General features: G+C 45.5%; 1 protein-coding gene across 1 annotated transcript; it reads right to left on the bottom strand.

The window, feature by feature from the left end:
- Window positions 1–12,915: 12,915 nt before the first annotated feature.
- Window positions 12,916–17,164, bottom strand: LOC137344601 (5-hydroxytryptamine receptor 1A-beta-like). Its single transcript, XM_068007681.1, has 2 exons — window positions 14,182–17,164; window positions 12,916–13,379 (listed from the first exon to the last, which is right to left on the bottom strand). The coding sequence occupies exons 1-2, from the start codon at window positions 15,265–15,267 to the stop codon at window positions 13,227–13,229; spliced, it is 1,239 nt and encodes a 412-aa protein (XP_067863782.1). The 5' UTR covers window positions 15,268–17,164; the 3' UTR covers window positions 12,916–13,226.
- Between the last annotated feature and the right edge of the window lie 939 nt (window positions 17,165–18,103).

The following is an 18,103-nucleotide window of genomic DNA, read 5'->3' on the forward strand; positions in this document are numbered from 1 at the left end:
TCCAGCACAATCTGTAACCTCATGGCCCAGCATATTCCTCACTCTACCATTACCAACAAGCCAGGGGATCAACCCTGGTTCAATGAGGAGTGTAGAAGAGCATGCTAGGAGCAGCAACAGGCGTACCTAAAAATGAGGTGCCAACCTGGTGAAGCTACAACTCAGGACTACATGCATGCTAAACAGCGGAAGCAACATGCTATAGACAGAGCTAAGTGATTCCACAACCAATGGATCAGATCAAAGCTCTGCAGTCCTGCCACATCCAGTCGTGAATGGTGGTGGACAATTAAACAACTAACGGGAGGAGGAGACTCTGCAAACATCCCCATCCTCAATGATGGCGGAGTCCAGCACGTGAGTGCAAGAGACAAGGCTGAAGCGTTTGCAACCATCTTCAGCCAGAAGATGGATCCATCTCGGCCTCCTCCCGATATCCCCACCATCACAGAAGCCGGTCTTCAGCCAGTTCGATCCACTCCACGTGATATCAAGAAACGGCTGAGTGCACTGGATACAGCAAAGGCTATGGGCCCCAACAACATCCCGGCTGTAGTGCTGAAGACTTGTGCTCCAGAACTAGCTGCGCCTCTAGCCAAGCTGTTCCAGTACAGCTACAACACTGGCATCTACCCGACAATGTGGAAAATTGCCCAGGTATGTCCTGTCCACAAAAAGCAGGACAAATCCAATCCGGCCAATTACCGCCCCATCAGTCTACTCTCAATCATCAGCAAAGTGATGGAAGGTGTCGTCGACAGTGCTATCAAGCGGCATTTACTCACCAATAACCTGCTCACCGATGCTCAGTTTGGGTTCCGCCAGGACCACTCGGCTCCAGACCTCATTACAGCCTTGGTCCAAACATGGACAAAAGAGCTGAATTCCAGAGGTGAGGTGAGAGTGACTGCCCTTGACATCATGGCAGCATTTGACCGAGTATGGCACCAAGGAGCCCTAGTAAAATTGAAGTCAATGGGAATCAGGGGGAAAACTCTCCAGTGGCTGGAGTCATACCTAGCACAAAGGAAGATGGTAGTGGTTGTTGGAGGCCAATCATCTCAGCCCCAGGGCATTGCTGCAGGAGTTCCTCAGGGCAGTGTCCTAGGCCCAACCATCTTCAGCTGCTTCATCAATGACCTTCCCTCCATCATAAGGTCAGAAATGAGGATGTTCACTGATGATTGCACAGTGTTCAGTTCCATTCGCAACCCCTCAAATAATGAAGCAGTCCGAGCCCGCATGCAGCAAGACCTGGACTACATCCAAGCTTGGGCTCATAAGTGGCAAGTAACATTCGCGCCAGACAAATGCCAGGCAATGACCATCTCCAACAAGAGAGAGTCTAACCACCTCCCCTTGACATTCAATGGCATTACCATCGCTGAATCCCCCACCATCAACATCCTGGGGGTCACCTTTCACCAGAAACTTAACTGGACCAGCCAAATAAACACTGGCTACAAGAGCAGGTCAGAGGCTGGGTATTCTGTGGCGAGTGACTCACCTCCTGACTCCCGAAAGCCTTTCCACCATCTACAAGGCACAAGTCAGGAGTGTGATGGAATACTCTCCACTTGCCCGGATGAGTGCAGCTCCAACAACACTCAAGAAGCTCAACACCATCCAGGACAAAGCAGCCCGCTTGATTGACACCCCATCCACCACCCGAAACATTCACTCCCTTCACCACCGGTGCACAGTGGCTGCAGTGTGTACCATCCACAGGATGCACTGCAGCAAATCGCCAAGGCTTCTTCGACAGCACCTCCCAAACCCGTGACCTCTACCACCTAGAAGGACAAGAGCAGCAATACATGGGAACAACACCACCTGCACGTTCCCCTCCAAGTCACACACCATTCCGACTTGGAAATATATCGCCGTTCCTTCATCGTCGCTGGGTCAAAATCCTGGAACTCCCTTCCTAACAGCACTGTGGGAGAACCTTCACCACATGGACTGCAGCAGTTCAAGAAGGTGGCTCACCGCCACCTTCTCAAGGGCAATTAGGGATGGGCAATAAATGCCGGCCTCGCCAGCGACGCCCACATCCCATGAACGCATTAAAAAAAAGTTTAGGGAGGGTGGTAGATGGGAGGCCGGCCAGAAGAGCATTGGAGTAGTCAAGTCTAGAGACAACAAAGGCATGGATGAGGATTTCAGCAGCAGTTGAACTGAGGCAGAGGCGGAGACAAGCATTGTTACAGAGGTGGAAGTAGGCAGTCTTGGTGATGAAGCTCATCTCAGGGTCGAATCGTACGCCAAGGTTGCAAATGTTCTGGTTCAGCCTCAGACAGTGGCCAGGGAGAGGGATGGAGTCGGTGGCTAGACAACGGAGTTTGTGGTGGGGACCGAAGACAATGACTTCGGTTTTCCCAATATTTACTTGGAGGAAATTTTTGCTTCGGACAAGCAGTGTGACATAAGAACATAAGAAATAGGAGCAGGAGTAGGCTATATGGCCCCTCGAGCCTGCTCCGCCATTCAATCAGATCATGGCTGACCTTCGACCTCAACTCCACTTTCCCGCCCGATCCCCATATCCCTCAATTCCTCTAGAGTCCAAAAATCTATACATCTCAGCCTTGAATATACTCATCGACTCAGCATCCACAGCTCTCTGGGGTAGAGAATTCCAAAGATTCACAACCCGCTACATGAAGAAATTCCTCCTCATCTCAGTCTTGAATGGCTGCCCCCTTATCCTGCGACTATGCCCCCTAGTTCTAGACGCTCTAGCCAGGGGAAACAATCTCTCAGCATCTACCCTGTCAAGCCCCCTCATAATCTTATATGTTTCAATTAGATCACCCCTCATTCTTCTAAACTCCAGAGAGTATAGGCCCATTCTACTCAATCTCTCTTCATAGGACAACACTATCATCCCAGGAATTAATCTAGTGAACCTTCGTTGCACCCCCTCTAAGGCAAGTCTATCCTTCCTGAGATAAGGAGACCAAAACTGCACGCAGTACTCCGGGTGAGGTCTCATTAAAGCCCTGTACAACTGTAGTAAGACTCCCTTACTCTTGTACTCCAACCCCCTTGCAATAAAGGCCAACCTAACAGCACTGTGGGAGAACCTTCACCACACGGACTGCAGCGGTTCAAGTAGGCGGTTCATCACCACCTTCTCTGGGGCAATTAGCGACGCCCACATACCATGAACGAATAAAAAAAAACATGGCCATTTACCTTCCTAATTGCTTGCTGTACTTGCAGGCTAACTTTTGTACGAGGACACCCAAGTTTCTCTGGGCACAAACATTTAATAGTTTCTCACCATTTAAAAAATATTATATTTTTCTATTCTTCCCACCAAAGTGAATAACCTCACATTTCCCCACATTATACTCCATCTGCCAACTTCTTGCCCACTCACTTAACCTGTCTATATCCCTTTGCAGACTCCTTGTGTCCTCCTCACAGCTTACTTTCCCACCTAGCTTTGTATCATCAGCAAACTTGGATACATTACACTCGGTCCCTTCATCTAAGTCATTAATATAGATTGTAAACAGCTGAGGCCCAAGCACTGATCCTTGCGGCACCCCACTAGTTACAGCCTGCCAACCTGAGAATGACCCGTTTATCCCTACTCTTTGTTTTCTGTCCTTTAACCAATCCTCTATCCATGCAAATATATTACCCCCAACCCCATGAGCTCTTACCTTGTGTAACAATCTTTTATGTGGCACCTTATCGAATGCATTTTGAAAATCCAAATTTACTACATCCACTGGGTCCTCGTTATCTACCCTGCTAGTTACATCCTCAAAAAACTCTAATAAATTTGTCAAACACGATTTCCCTTTCATAAAATCATGTTGACTCTGCCTAATCATATTATGATTTTCTAAGTGTCCTGTTACCACTTCCTTGATAATGGATTCCAGCATTTTCCCGACGACCGATGTCAGGCCTATAGTTCTTTGCTTTCTCTCTCCCTCCCTCCTTGAATAGCGAGGTAACATTTGCTACCTTCCAGTCCACTGGGACCATTTCAGAATCTAGAGAATTTTGGAAGATCATAACCAATGCATCCACTATCTCTGCAGCCACCTCTTTTAGAACTCTAGGATGTAGGCCATCAGGTCCAGGGGATTTGTTAGCTTTTAGTCCCATTAGTTTGTCCAGTACTTTTTCACTAGTGATATTAATTACTTTATGTTCCTTACTTTCGTTTACCCCTTGGTTCCCCACTATTTTTGGTATGCTTTTTATGTCTTCTACTGTGAAGACAGATACAAAATATTTGTTTAATGCATCTGCGATTTCCTGATTCCCCATTATAATTTCTCCTGTTTCAGCCTCTCAGGGACCAATGTTTACTTTTGCTACTCTCTTCCTTTTTACATACTTGTGGAAGCTCTTACAATCGTTTTTTATATTTCTTGCTAGTTTACTTTCATATTCTGTTTTCTCCCTTTTAATCAATTTTTTGGTCGTCCTTTGTTGGTTTCTAAAACTCTACCACTCCCCAGGCTTATTGATCTTCTTGGTAACATTATAGGCCTCTTCTTTCAATCTAATACTCTCCTTAACTTCTTTAGTTTGCCATGGATGGATCACTTTTCCAATGGAGTTTTTATTTTTCAATGGAATGCATACTTGTTGAGAATATTGAAATATTTCTTTAAGTATTTGCCATTGCTTTTCAACTGTCAAACCCTTTAATTTAATTTCCCAATCTACCTTTGACAACTCACCCCTCATACCTATGTAATTGGCTTTATTTAAGTTTAACACTCTAGTTTCTGACTTAAGTACGTTACTTTCAAACTCAACGTGAAATTCTATCATATTATGATCACTCTTCCCCAGAGGTCCTTTTATTGTGAGATTACTGATTAACCCTATCTCATTACATAATGCAAAGATCTAAAATAGCCTGTTCCCTGGTTGGTTCCATGACGTATTGTTCTAGGAAACCATCTCGAATACAATCCATGAACTCGTCCTCCAAACTAACTTTGCCAATTTGATTTGCCCTGTCTATATGCAGATTAAAGTCCCCCATGATGACTGCATTTCCTTTGTTTCAAGCTCCTATTATTTCATGATTAATATTCCGTCCAACAGTATTTCTACCATTAGGGGGCCTATAACTCCCCTACTCCCACCAGAGCTTTCTGCCCCTTGTTATTTCTAATTTCCACCCATACTGGTTCTACTTCCTGATCTTCCGAGCCATGATCCTTTCTCACCACTGTCCTTATCTCATCCTTTGTTATTAGGGCTACACCCCCTCCCTTTCCATTCTGCCTGTCTTTTCTCAATGTCATGTACCCTGGAATATTTAGTTCCCAATCTTGGTCATTTTGCAACCATGTCTCTGTAATGGCTATTAGATCAAACCCATTTATCTCTATTTGTGATCTGTCTTGGGGCCTCAGTTATTCTCAATATTTATTAACAACTTAGATGAAGGCATAGAAAGTCTCATATCTAAGTTTGCCGATGACACAAAGATTGGTGGCATTGTAAGCAGTGTAGATGAAAACATAAAATTACAAAGCGATATTGATAGATTAGGTGAATGGGCAAAACTGTGGCAAATGGAATTCAATGCAGACAAATGTGAGGTCATCCACTTTGGATCAAAAAAGGATAGAACAGGGTACTTTCTAAATGGTAAAAAGTTAAAAACAGTGGATGTCCAAAGGGACTTAGGGGTTCAGGTACATAGATCATTGAAGTGTCATGAACAGGTGCAGAAAATAATCAATAAGACTAATGGAATGCTAGTCTTTATATCGAGAGGACTGGAGTACAAGGGGGCAGAAGTTATGCTGCAGCTATACAAAACCCTGGTTAGACCGCACCTGGAGTACTGTGAGCAGTTCTGGGCACCGCACCTTCGGAAGGACATATTGGCCTTGGAGGGAGTGCAGCATAGGTTTACTAGAATGATACCCGGACTTCAAGGGTTAAGTTACGAGGAGAGATTACACAAATTGGGGTTGTATTCTCTAGAGTTTAGAAGGTTAAGGGGTGATCTGATCGAAGTTTATAAGATATTAAGGGGAACGGATAGGGTGGATAGAGAGAAACTATTTCCGCTGGTTGGGGATTTTAGGAGTAGGGGGCACAGTCTAAAAATTAGAGCCAGACCTTTCAGGAGCGAGATTAGAAAACATTTCTACACACAAAGGGTTGTAGAAGTTTGGAACTCTCTTCCGCAAATGGCAATTGATACTAGCTCAATTGCTAAATTTAAATCTGAGATAGATAGCTTTTTGGCAACCAAAGGTATTAAGGGATATGGGCCAAAGGCAGGTATATGGAGTTAGATCACAGATCAGCCATGATCTTATCAAATGGCGGAGCAGGCACGAGGGGCTGAATGGCCTACTCCTGTTCCTATGTTCCTAATTCATCTATCTTGTTTATGAATGTTCCGTGCATTCAGAAAAAGAGCCTTTAATTTTAACTTTTTACCATTTTTTCCTGCTTTGACATTACTTGTTGTTGCACTATTTTTGATGAACTCTCTGTCCCTTCCTGCCACACTCTGCTTATCTTTACCCAGTGACAAATCAGAGGCAGTGAAGGGGTTAAGTGAGCTGATGGTGAGGTAGAGCTGGGTGTCATCAGCGTACATGTGGAATCTGACGTCGTGTTTTCAGATGACGTCGCCATGGGGCAGCATGTAGATGAGAAATAGGAGGGGGCCAAGGGTAGATCCTTGGGGGTCTCCAGAGGTAACAGTGCAGGAGCGGGAAGAGAAGCCATTGCAGGTGATTCTCCGGCTACAACTGGATAGATAAGATTGGAACCAGGCGAGGGCAGTCCCACCCAGCTGGACGACGGAGGAGAAGTGTTGGAGGAGGATGGTGTGGTCAACCACGTCAGAGGCCGCGGACAGGTTCGAGAAGGATGAGGAGGGAGAGTTTACCACGGTCACAGTCACATAGGATGTCATAGAATCATAGAATCACAGAAAATTTACGGAACAGAAGGAGGCCATTCGGCCCATCGTATCTGCCGGCTGAGAAACGAACCACCCAGCCTCATTCCACTTTCCCGCATTTGATCCGTAGCTCTGCAGGTCACGGCTCTTCAGGTGCACATCCAGGTATTTTTTAAATGAGTTGAGGGTTTCTGCCTCTACCACCCTCTCAGGCAGTGAGTTCCAGACCCCCACCACCCTCTGGGTGAAAAAATTTTCCTAATTTCTGCTCTAATCCTTTACTGATCACTTTAAATCTATACCCACTGGTTATTGACCCCTCCGTTAAGGGAAATAGGTCCTTCCTATCCACTCTATCTAGGCCCCTCATAATTTTGTACACCTCAATCAAATCACCCCTCAGCCTCCTCTGTTCCAAGGAAAACAACCCCAGCCTATCCAATCTGTCATCATAGCTAAAATTCTCCAGTCCTGGCAACATCCTCATAAATCTCCTCTGCACCCTCTCTAGTGCAATCACAGAGAATCATTAGTGACTTTGATAAGGGCCGTTTCAGTACTGTGGCAGGGACGGAAATCTAATTGGAGGGATTCAAACATGGAGTTGCGGGAAAGATGGGCACGGATTTGGGAGGCGACAACACGTTCAAGAACTTTGGAGAGGAAAGGAAGGCTGGAGATGCGGGTGGTAGTTTGCAAGGACAGAGGGATCAAGGTGGGTTTTTTGAGGAGGGGGGTGATGATGGCATATTTGAAGGGGAGGGGGACAGTACCTGAGGAGAGGGAACCATTAACAATATCAGTTAACATGGGGGCCAGGAAGGGAAGTTGGTTGGTCAGCATTTTGGTGGGAATAGGGTCGATGGAGCAGGAGGTGGGTCTCATGGTCAAGATAAGCTCGGAGAGGGCATGAGGGGAGAAAGGAGAGAAACTAGAGAAAGTTCTAGTATCATCTTTGTGAATCTTTTTTGCACCTTCTCCAGTACCTCTATATCCTTTTTATTATATGGAGACCAGAACTGGGTACAGCACCCCAAATGTGGGCTATCCAAGGTTCTATACAAATTTAACATAACTTCTCTGCTCTTCAATTCTATCCCTCTAGAAATGAACCCCAGTGCTTTGTTTGCTTTTTTTTATAGCTTTATTAACAACCTGTGTCGCTACTTTTAGTGATTTGTGTATTTTTTTGCTTTCCTGTTCTCATTGAGAGAGTGATAATAACAACAACTTGCATTTATATATCACCTTTAACATAGTAAAATATCCCAAGGCATTTCACAGGAGCGTTATTAAACAAAATTTGATATCTACTGTTTCTGCCAGCAGTAAGAGCTCTAAAGTGAAGCAAGGTTTGGACAATCTCCTGAAAGGGAAAGGGTTAATTGCACTAAACATCCCCCCCACCTCCCTCTGGTGTAGGAAATGGACAAACATAGTAAGTATAGTAGGAGGCATTCATCTGAGATTAGGGGAAGCCAAAGAAGTACATGAGGACGAAGGGAATAGAAGGATATGCTGAAAGGGTGAGATGAAGTAGAGCAGGAGGGAGCTCGTATGGAGCATAAACACCGGCATAGACCAGTTGGGCTGAATGGCCCGTTTCAGTGCTGTAAATTCCATGTAATTAAGGTACATTGTTGGGATAGAGTGGAGGGAATGTCTGACCTGTGCCTTCAGCCGCCTAGGCCTCATGCTCTGGAATTCCCTCCCTAAATTCCTCTGCCTCCCTAACTCCGTCTCCTTCTTTAAGACCCTCCTTAAAACCTACCTCTTTGGTCATCCTCCCTAATATCTCCTTTAGCTCGGTGTCCACTTTTTTCCCCCCCTTATGTCTCTGTAACGTGCCTTGGGATGTGCAATATAAAGCAAGTTGTTGTGTTTGACATACATGACCTGGGAGGACTTGTTGCTGATGCTGCATTGGCCAAAGTGGGGCCACACTTACGTTGTCCGAGGGTGTCATGGATCGAGAATCCATTGCTTAATTTCAGAACCTTGATCTGATGACCTTCCTCTCTGTTTCATTAAAACACCGAAGGGGAGGGGGGCAAGGCGGGGGGAGGGGAACTAACACATGGGTTTTAACTAACGTCACTGCTAATTAGCAGCAAAGATTTTGAAATAATTCACCATTTGAACTGTCGTCTCAAGTGCTGCTGATCCTCCTTTGACATTTCACACAATTGGCAGCTGCCTCCGCACGCAACTCCCCAACTCGCATTTTATAAAGGAGGCTCATTTTTAAATTTTCTTTACATTTTCCAGAGGAAACAATGGCCCAGAATTTGCTGTCAAAATAACGGCGGGTAAAAACGACGCTTACCGTTATTTATGCACAAATACTGCAGCAACTTCAGGCGAGCAGCAGACGCGCCGTTAAACGCAGAAATCCAGAAGTTGTTGGCCGCGATGTGCCGCTCCGCCGTTAGTTTCGCGGAAATGGCATCTCGCCGTCTGCCTCGCCGTTGAAATGCATTGAACGCCGCGAAGTTCCTGTACTTGCGCTGTAGATGCCAACTAAAATCGCCACAGAAAGTCACGTCATTTCAAGTCTAAGTACCCGTTTAAAGACGTGATGAGTGTTAATTACTGCCAATGAACCTCTCTGGCACTGAAAATTAACTATTCCAAGTGTGGAATCTCCCTCCTTCAGGTTTTAATGGTTGTTGGAGATTTTTTTTAAATTCTCCTTTCCTCCCTCTCCTGAAATCGCTGACTCTCGCTGGGGTCCGGGTTCCACAGGAACCGGCCTGCCCTCTGGTACCTCACCCAAGGCTATTTTTTTATGAGCTTAGACAGTGAGTGCCAGCTGACTATTTGACTGTGGGGGGCATCACAACTGAGCCTTATCCTGGTCCTCGTCTGATATCCGGTGATTATGCATTTACAGCAGGAGTTGCCAAAAAAAATAATTCTCCCCCCTGCCATCACCCTCTCTAGCCATTGTTCAATGGCAAATTATAGCTTCCCAACTGCCACCCTGGGTGAGATCAGAATATGAAACGATAAGATATTTCTTTGTCCTTGAGAGGGCAGACGGACCTTCGGTTTAACATCTCCGAAAGAAGGCACCTCCGACAGTGCAGCACTCCTTCAGAGATCCCGTGGCACTATTCGAAGAAGAGCAGGGGAATTCGCCTTGCTGTCCTGGCCAATATTTATCCCGCAACCAACATCACTAAAAAAGATTATCTGGTTGTTACCACATTGCTGTTTGTGGGACCTTGCTGTGCGCAAATTGGTTGCTGCGATTCCTATATTACAACAGTGATTACACTTCAAAAAGCACTTCATTGGCTGCAAAGCGCTTTGGGGTGTCCTAAGGTCGCGAAAAGTACCATATAAATGCAAGTTTGTTCTTTCTTGCAGTGTCCTGGATTACCCATGATAGATGTGAACGGGAGTAACCATGGTTTAGTGGCCAAGGTCTCATAAATTATGACCCAGATTACTTACAGTTCAGAATCCCAGGTCCTCTCTGCACTGACTGAACCACAGATGGTAAACCTGAAGGAGTGAGGCTCCACTTTGGGAACAAGAGAGACTCGAATCTTTTATTAACACCAACTTATTCTAATATTTGCTACATCGTCATTCAGATAGCTCCCTGCTGTTCCCCAGACTCTGCAAGTGACAACTACATCAGGCCTCCTGAGGTTGTAGCGACGTACAATTCGCTGGCACATCACAGCTGAATCTTTCTTATTAAAGAAAAAAAAAATTCATCACGAAATATTTATATATTTAAAGTGCCGTGTTAATCAGCGTCAGAAATAGCAAATCCGACACATTTTAAAAAGTATTATTATAACTATCACTGAATACAACTAGACAACAATCGGGGTTTATAGAGGCCGCACCAGCCCATACATCGTTTCACAATCAAATATGTTCTCCTATCATAAATTATTCTGAAAACTAAATACATTATCATGTTTTTAACAGGGGCTTGTGGTTACATAAAGAAAGAACGAACTTGCATTTCGACAGCACCTTTCATGACCTCATGATGGTCCCAAAGCGCTTTACAGCCAACAAAGTACTTTTGAAGTGTAGTCACTGTTCTAATGTAGGAAATGCGGCAGCCAATTTGCTCACAGCAAGAGCCCACAAACAGCAATGTGATAATGACCAAATCATCTGTTTTAGTGATGTTCATTGAGGGATAAGAGAGACATCAGAGAGAACTCCCCTGTTCTTCTTTTACGTCCACCTGAGAGGACAGACGGGGCCTCGCTTTAGCGTCTCATCTGAAAGAAGGCACCTCCGACAGTGCAGCACTCCCTCAGTACTGCACTGGAGTGTCAGCCTGGATTATGTGCTCAAGAAGCTGGAACGAGAGTTGAACCGACAACCTTCTGACTCAGAGGCGAGAATGCTTTATCATTTTTACATTTCGCCTTAAACCTTTGTCTTATCTTGCAACTGTTTGCATACCTGCCAGGATACCTGCATAAATCGTCATTTAGAAAGGCACAAGTGAACCACGGACAGTCAGCATGGATTTGTTAAGTGTCTGACTAACTTGATTGAATTTTTTGAGGAGGTCGCAAGGAGGGTTGATGAGGGTCACATGTTTGATATAGTCTACATGGATTTTAGCCAGGCTTTTGACAAGGTCCCACACAGCAGACTGGTCAAAAAAGTAAAAACTCATGGGATCCAAGGGAAAGTGGCGAGTTGGATCCAAAATTGGCTCAGTGGCAGGAAGCAAAGGGTAATGGTTGATGGGTGTTTTTGCGACTGGAAGGCTGTTTCCAGTGGGGTTCCGCAAGGCTCAGTACTGGGTCCCTTGCTGTTTGCGGTATATATTAATGATTTGGATTTGAATGTTGTGGGGGGGGGGGGGGGACTTGATCAAGAAGTTTGCAGATGATACAAAAATTGGCCGTGTGTTTGATAGTGAGGAGGAAAGCTGTAGACTGTGGGAAGAAATCAATGGACTGGTCAGGTGGGCAGAAAAGTGGCAAATGGAATTCAATCCAGAGAATTGTGAGGTAATGCATTTGGGAAGGACAAACAAGGCAAGGGAATACAAAATAAATGGGAGGCTACCGAGAGGTGTAAAGAAACAGAGCGTCCACAGATCCCTGAAGGTAGCAGGACAGGTAGATAAGGTGGTTAAAAAGGCATATGCGGGATACTTTCCTTTATTAGCCGAGGCATAGAATACAAGAGCAGGGAGGTTATGCTAGAACTGTATAAAACACTGGTTAGTTCTAGTCACCATATTACAGGAAAGATGTGATTGCGCTAGAAAGGGTAGAGGAGATTTATAAGGATGTTGCCAGGGCTGGAGAATTTTAGCTATGAGAAAAGATTGGATAGGCTGGGGTTGTTTTCTTGGAACAAAGGAGGCTGAGGGGAGATTTAATTGAGGTGTATAAAATTATGACAGGACTAGACAGAGTGGATAGGGAGGACCTATTTCCCTTAGCAGAAGGGTTAGTGACCAGAGGACATAGATTTAAAGTAATTGGTAGAAGGATTAGAAGGGAGCTGAGGAGAAATTTTTTCACCCAGAGGGTGGAACTCACTGCCTGAAAGGGTGGTAGAGGCAGAAACCCTCAACTCATTTAAAAAGTACTTGGATGAGCACTTAAAGTGCCACAACCTACAGGGCTACGAACCAAGTGCTGGAAAGTGGGATTAAGCTGGATAGCTCTTTTTTGGCTGGCATGGACACGAGGGGCCGAATGGCCTCCTTCTGTGCCATAACTTGCTATGATTCTATGATACATTGGCACATCTGGAGAAGGTGATTTCTTACAGTGCAGAACAGTCTATGGAAGAGATAGAGCCAGTATCAATGGCACCTTTTGCTAATTCCAAGACCAGACTAGGATCAAGATGGGGGTAGGACATGTGGGGCGGGGGGGGGGGAAAGAGATCAAGTTATTACATTTCTTTTGGTCATGATAAAAAATTAATTGACAATTATAATAACCAGGAATGTTTCTATATCATCAGACACAAAAGGAAACAGAAAAATGGACTTTTATTCTTAAAAAAAAAACTTTTGGATTACACTTCAGATATTTCAAGACAGTCCAACCACAAACCGGACTGTCCAACCCAACACCGGTTCATGGGTAGAAACCAGCAAATGTCACGTCAAACGTGGTAGAGCCCATCCATACCTCTCGTGGGGATTCGTGAGGGCACTTTTCCGTGTCATTTAAAAAACAGGTTGAAAAAAAAACAAATGGAGGTAACGATGGTCATGTCCTTCACAATGGGGGCACGGCCTCCAAGACACGGGGCCCGGCCCTTATCATAGCGGGCGTGTCCATCACGTCCTATTGGATCAATCCCTCACACTGCTGCGTAATCTGGCGACAATTTGCTGGATTTCTGAGTGAAACTGTTGATTCAGCATGGTGTAAATGAAAGGGTTCACGGCAGCAGGGATGCAGGTCAAGGCAACTGCAAACGTCTGAAGTTCCAGGAGTAACGGCCTCTGCAAAGGAAGAGACAGAGAGAACACGGTTAGAATCAAGGCCCGTTACCGTGATTCTTCCGCGGCAGTTTCTAGAATCTTCTGCCTTTTTGTTAACCACCATCCCTTTCTGCAAATATATATGTAAAAACAAAAAGTACTTAAATAAGTTTGATATCATTACCTCCCCCACCAACACTTCTGTTTTACACCAGTGGTTTTCAAATTGGGGTCCAGTAGGGGTCATATGAGGGGCTCCCAGGGAATCCATGAGGTCAGAATGTGACTATATATCTGTCAGTGTTTTGGTATGTCCAACACTCACACACTGGGGCCGATTTTAACCCAACCTGCCCATTGGGAAACTGATGGAATCTGGTGCAATGCTGGTTTTTCACCCCGCTCCATTGACCTAGTGTATATTACAGGGCTGCGTCCAAAGCCATAAAGAAAAAAATTATTCAGCACCGTGATGGAGGCGATTTTCTTTAGGGAAGAAGTGTTTCTTCATGATGCTCCAGCCATCATGGTGCAGGGGCAGGCTTGATGGGACTAACTGGTCTTTTCCTGCCCGTCAATTTCATATGTTTGTAGCCACATTACTCAATGGTTGGGCCCCATTGTGTGGGTGTACACATGTATGTAGATAATCAGTCTCTTCATACTTAGGCTGGGGACTTCATAGAATCATACAACACAGGAGGCTGTTCAGCCCATCGTGCCTATGCCAGCTCTTTGAAAGAGCCATGCAATTAGTCCCACTCCCCCCACTCTTTCCCTGTAGCCCTGCAAATGTTCCCTTTTTAAGTATATATCCACTTACCATGGAAAAATCATCTTGCAGAAACATGTTCAACAGTAAAACAATAACCAACGGCATCCAGAAGACCAGAAAAGTCAGGATGATATAACCGAAACGTTTGGCCAGTTTGCCCTCCATTCTTTTCTTGGCGCACTCTCTCGATTTGCTGGAGATGAGGCACACTGCTCCCACTACGTTAGGGGCATGGGGTAGTCCAATCCCGAGGGTCAACGAAACACAGCCGTTCATCAGAGCAGCTTGGTCCTGAACTGAACAGGCTTCCTTCTTCATCTGAAGAACCTGGCTAGGCTCGATGTGCGAATGGTAGAGCTGCCCGCTAGTTGGCACGGTAGCGGCTGACGTTTGTTGAACGCTCTGCCAGGCTGACCCCGGCAGATGTAGCTCGTGCTGTTCAGCTGAAGTGGGCACGTTGTCACTATCAAAGATTCTGTTGCTGTGCTGTCTGACCAGCACAAATATTCGCAGGTAATGGGCGATTATCAGAGACAAGCTGACTATCCAAAGGGGTACCAGGATATAGGAACCGAAAGGGTCAATGTAACTTTGAGCCTCTATAGGTCGATGTCTGCACCTCACATACACAGGGGTTTTCTTAGTCACAGTGATGGACAAAACTGATAAAACAAAACCCACCGACCAAACCATCAAGATCCATACCTTGACTCTGATCTTCCTCTTGGCTGTTTGGAATGGATTGGCAATGGCTTGGTAGCGTTCAGCACTGATGACCACCAGAGTGACCAACTGGACACAGCTGCTCAGGGAATAAGTGAAAGGTTGCAAGAGGCACACAGTTTCCCCCAGGTCAGCGCGGCTGTTGCCCCAGATACTGGCCAGCAGGAACGAAGGGATGTCCAGGGCGCATTTCAGGAGATCGTTGGCTGCCAGGTTAACCAGAAGCGCGTTGTTTGGAGTCTGGAGATACTTGCTGGTGTAAACCACCCGGCAGACCAGCCCGTTTCCCAACACCCCGATGATCAAAGTACAGCTCAGCATCAAACTGCTCACTGCCAGGGAAACGGCGTGAAGTGGAATATAAACTCGGGAGCAGGTCTCGTTCCATCCTGGAGCAGGGGGAGCCGGCATCTCTCCCGCTTAAATAAACACCGAAAACTTCCTTCAAAAGTCTAAAATGAGTTCGCTCCAGTGTCCGAACGTCTTCGCTCCTTGTTATTTCCGTGTTAATTAACATGCAACAACTGGAAACCGACTGCAGTGAACCGGCGCCACTTTCCTTTGCTCTGCAGCCTCTCCTCGTTACTGAGAGACGGCGGGTCCTTCCTCCAAATAATTGCATCTTTCCAGATAATCTCTGATTCGTTTCCCTCCGAGCGCACGTAAGCACTCTTGGCTTTTTGTAACGCAAGTCCGTCAATTCACAACAAGCGCATTAACCAGACTCTGCCCGCAATTCACCAGTCCCAACTGGGGAAGATTGGGAGGATTAAAAACTCGAAGATTGGAGGGTGCAATATAATTCATACTCAGAATGGCTACAGGCACAGTCCCTGTCTCCACTTTACAAATAATTTAATTATTAAGTCTAATTTAGATCAATGCCTTTTTGTAAGCAATATAGGTGCAATAGTTTTTGGTTGAATATATTTATAATTAGCTGCCGCGTTTCCTACATTACAACAGTGACTACACTTCAATAATGTGTCATTGGCTGTAAAGCGCTTCGGGGGCGTCCTGAGGTGTGAAAAGCGCCATATAAATACAAGTCTTTTCTTACTGTAGCTGAGCTGTTTCTCTGTTTTACACCTTCCTTCTCACCTGATACTTCAGTCAAAAGTTTTTCCCCCCCTTTTCTTTGGGTAGCAAAGACAAGAAACTCCAGCAGAGCTTGTCTCCAAGCCCATGCCCCACCCTCTTCATTTTCCACAAGAATCAGTGTTTTGCCTTAGGAGGTGTCATGTATCTGAGTCAGAAGGTCGTGGGTTCAAGTCCCACTCCAGGACCTGAGCACTACACCGAGGCTGACACTTCAGGGCCGTACTGAGGGAGTCGCTGCACTGCCAGAGGTGCCATCTTCCGGAGGAGATGTTAAAGTCCTCTCAGGTGGATGTAAAGGTTCTTGGGAGTTCTCCCAGAGTTCTGGCCAACATTTATCCCTCAACCAACACCATCAAAACAGATCAACTGATCGTTTATCTCATTGCTGTTTGCTGTGCACAAATTGGCTGCCACATTAGCCTACATAACATTGACCACACTTCAAAAGTAATTCATTGGCTGCAAAACACTTTGGGACATCCTGACATTGTGAAAGACGCTAAATAAATGTATGTTCTGCCATTCTTTGTTGACCCGATCTTCCTTTCTAACCGTACCCTATTTCCTGTACCTCTGCTGTAACCCTCGCCTCTCGCAAAGACCACAGGGGCCCCTTTGCCCTCACCGGCCTTTGCATTCAGCAGATTACGTTTCGCTACTTACAACGTGGTCCCATCACCAGGCACATCGTCCCCTCCACTGTCGGGAGGAACTGTTCCTTCCAGGGTAATATTGTTCATTCTTCCATCTCTCAACTTCCAGCCTCCCTTCTCCGGCACCTTCCTGTGCAATCAATGCAGATACAACACCCACTCATTCACCTCCTCCCACTCGACTGTCCAGGGCGCCCCCGATACTCCTTCAGTCTGAGACACCAATTTACATCTACATCCTCTAATCCAGCACACCGTATTCATCACTCATGGTGCTGTCTCCTCCACTCACTGCTTTTACCGGGAGAAGTTGCTGCAGTTTTGGTCAGGAGTTCTGTTTGCTGTAGCTCGTAGACTTTTTAAAATAGACTCTAGATTATTTGCTGAGTCAATACTTTGTTTGCCATGAGTCCTGCAAGTCCCTCAAATCGCTCCCCGCCTCCAACTCATCAGCTGAATGGTGTCAATAGACATTCTGGCAGAGGTTTCAACATATACAGGTGATGTGCGTCAATTACTACTCAGGTAAATTCAGCATCAGCTCCTCTTAGCAAGAGGTGCAGCAGAATCCACAGTGGGCTATAGGAACATAACAGAATATAGGAGAAGGAACAGATCCAATCACAAAGATTGAACGAGCTGTATCGTAACAGAATCTGCACCTGAAATGCAAGTCCCTCTTTCCCCTCCCTCTGGCTGCTGACAGACCCCATCCCATTCCACCAGCAGCCCATCCCATAAAGTGAACAGTAAAGTTTGAGGTTTGAAGTTGTTGAAGCCAATGCTTCAACCCAAGGCTTAGAGTATGCCCAAGAGAAATTTGAGTCACTGTTCTTGAAGTGGGCTGTGGTTCACAGTGGGTTATAGGAACATAAGATCAGAAAGAAAGCAGTGTAATCCTTGTGGCCACTCACAAGGTATCTTTTTTATATCCCTCAGTTGCTTCCTTCACCAAAAAGCTATCCAGTGCCCTCTTGAATTTGCTGGTATTATTTGCTTGCCCTGCCTTGCTGGACAGGGTTGCACATGTCCATTAATCTCTATCTGTTCACCTCTCCTCGGCTGAGCTTGGGTCTGCGCCCTCGTTACAGTATATAATCAAAACAATTTATTTTGGCCAATATTTATCCCTGAACCAACATCACTAAAAAAGATATCTGGTTATTTGAGTCATTGCTGTTTCCTAGAAGTAAAGGGAAATTAGGGGTTACTGGGAGCGGGCAGGAAATTGGACATGAATTTAGATTTGAGGTTAGGATCAGATCAGCCATGATCTTATTGAATAGCGGAGCAGGCTCGAGGGGCCGATTGGCCTACTCCTGCTCCTATTTCTTATGTTCTTATGTGCGCAAATTGGCTGCAACGTTTCTCACATTAGAATAGTGACACTTCAAAAAGTACTTAATTGGCTGTAAAGTGCTTTGGGGCGTCGTGAAAGGCACGATATAAACGCAAGTCTTTCTTTTCAGAGTTGACACATTAAGGATAATTGG

The sequence above is a fragment of the Heptranchias perlo genome, chromosome 27 (assembly GCF_035084215.1).
Source record: "Heptranchias perlo isolate sHepPer1 chromosome 27, sHepPer1.hap1, whole genome shotgun sequence".
Lineage (NCBI taxonomy): Eukaryota > Metazoa > Chordata > Chondrichthyes > Hexanchiformes > Hexanchidae > Heptranchias > Heptranchias perlo.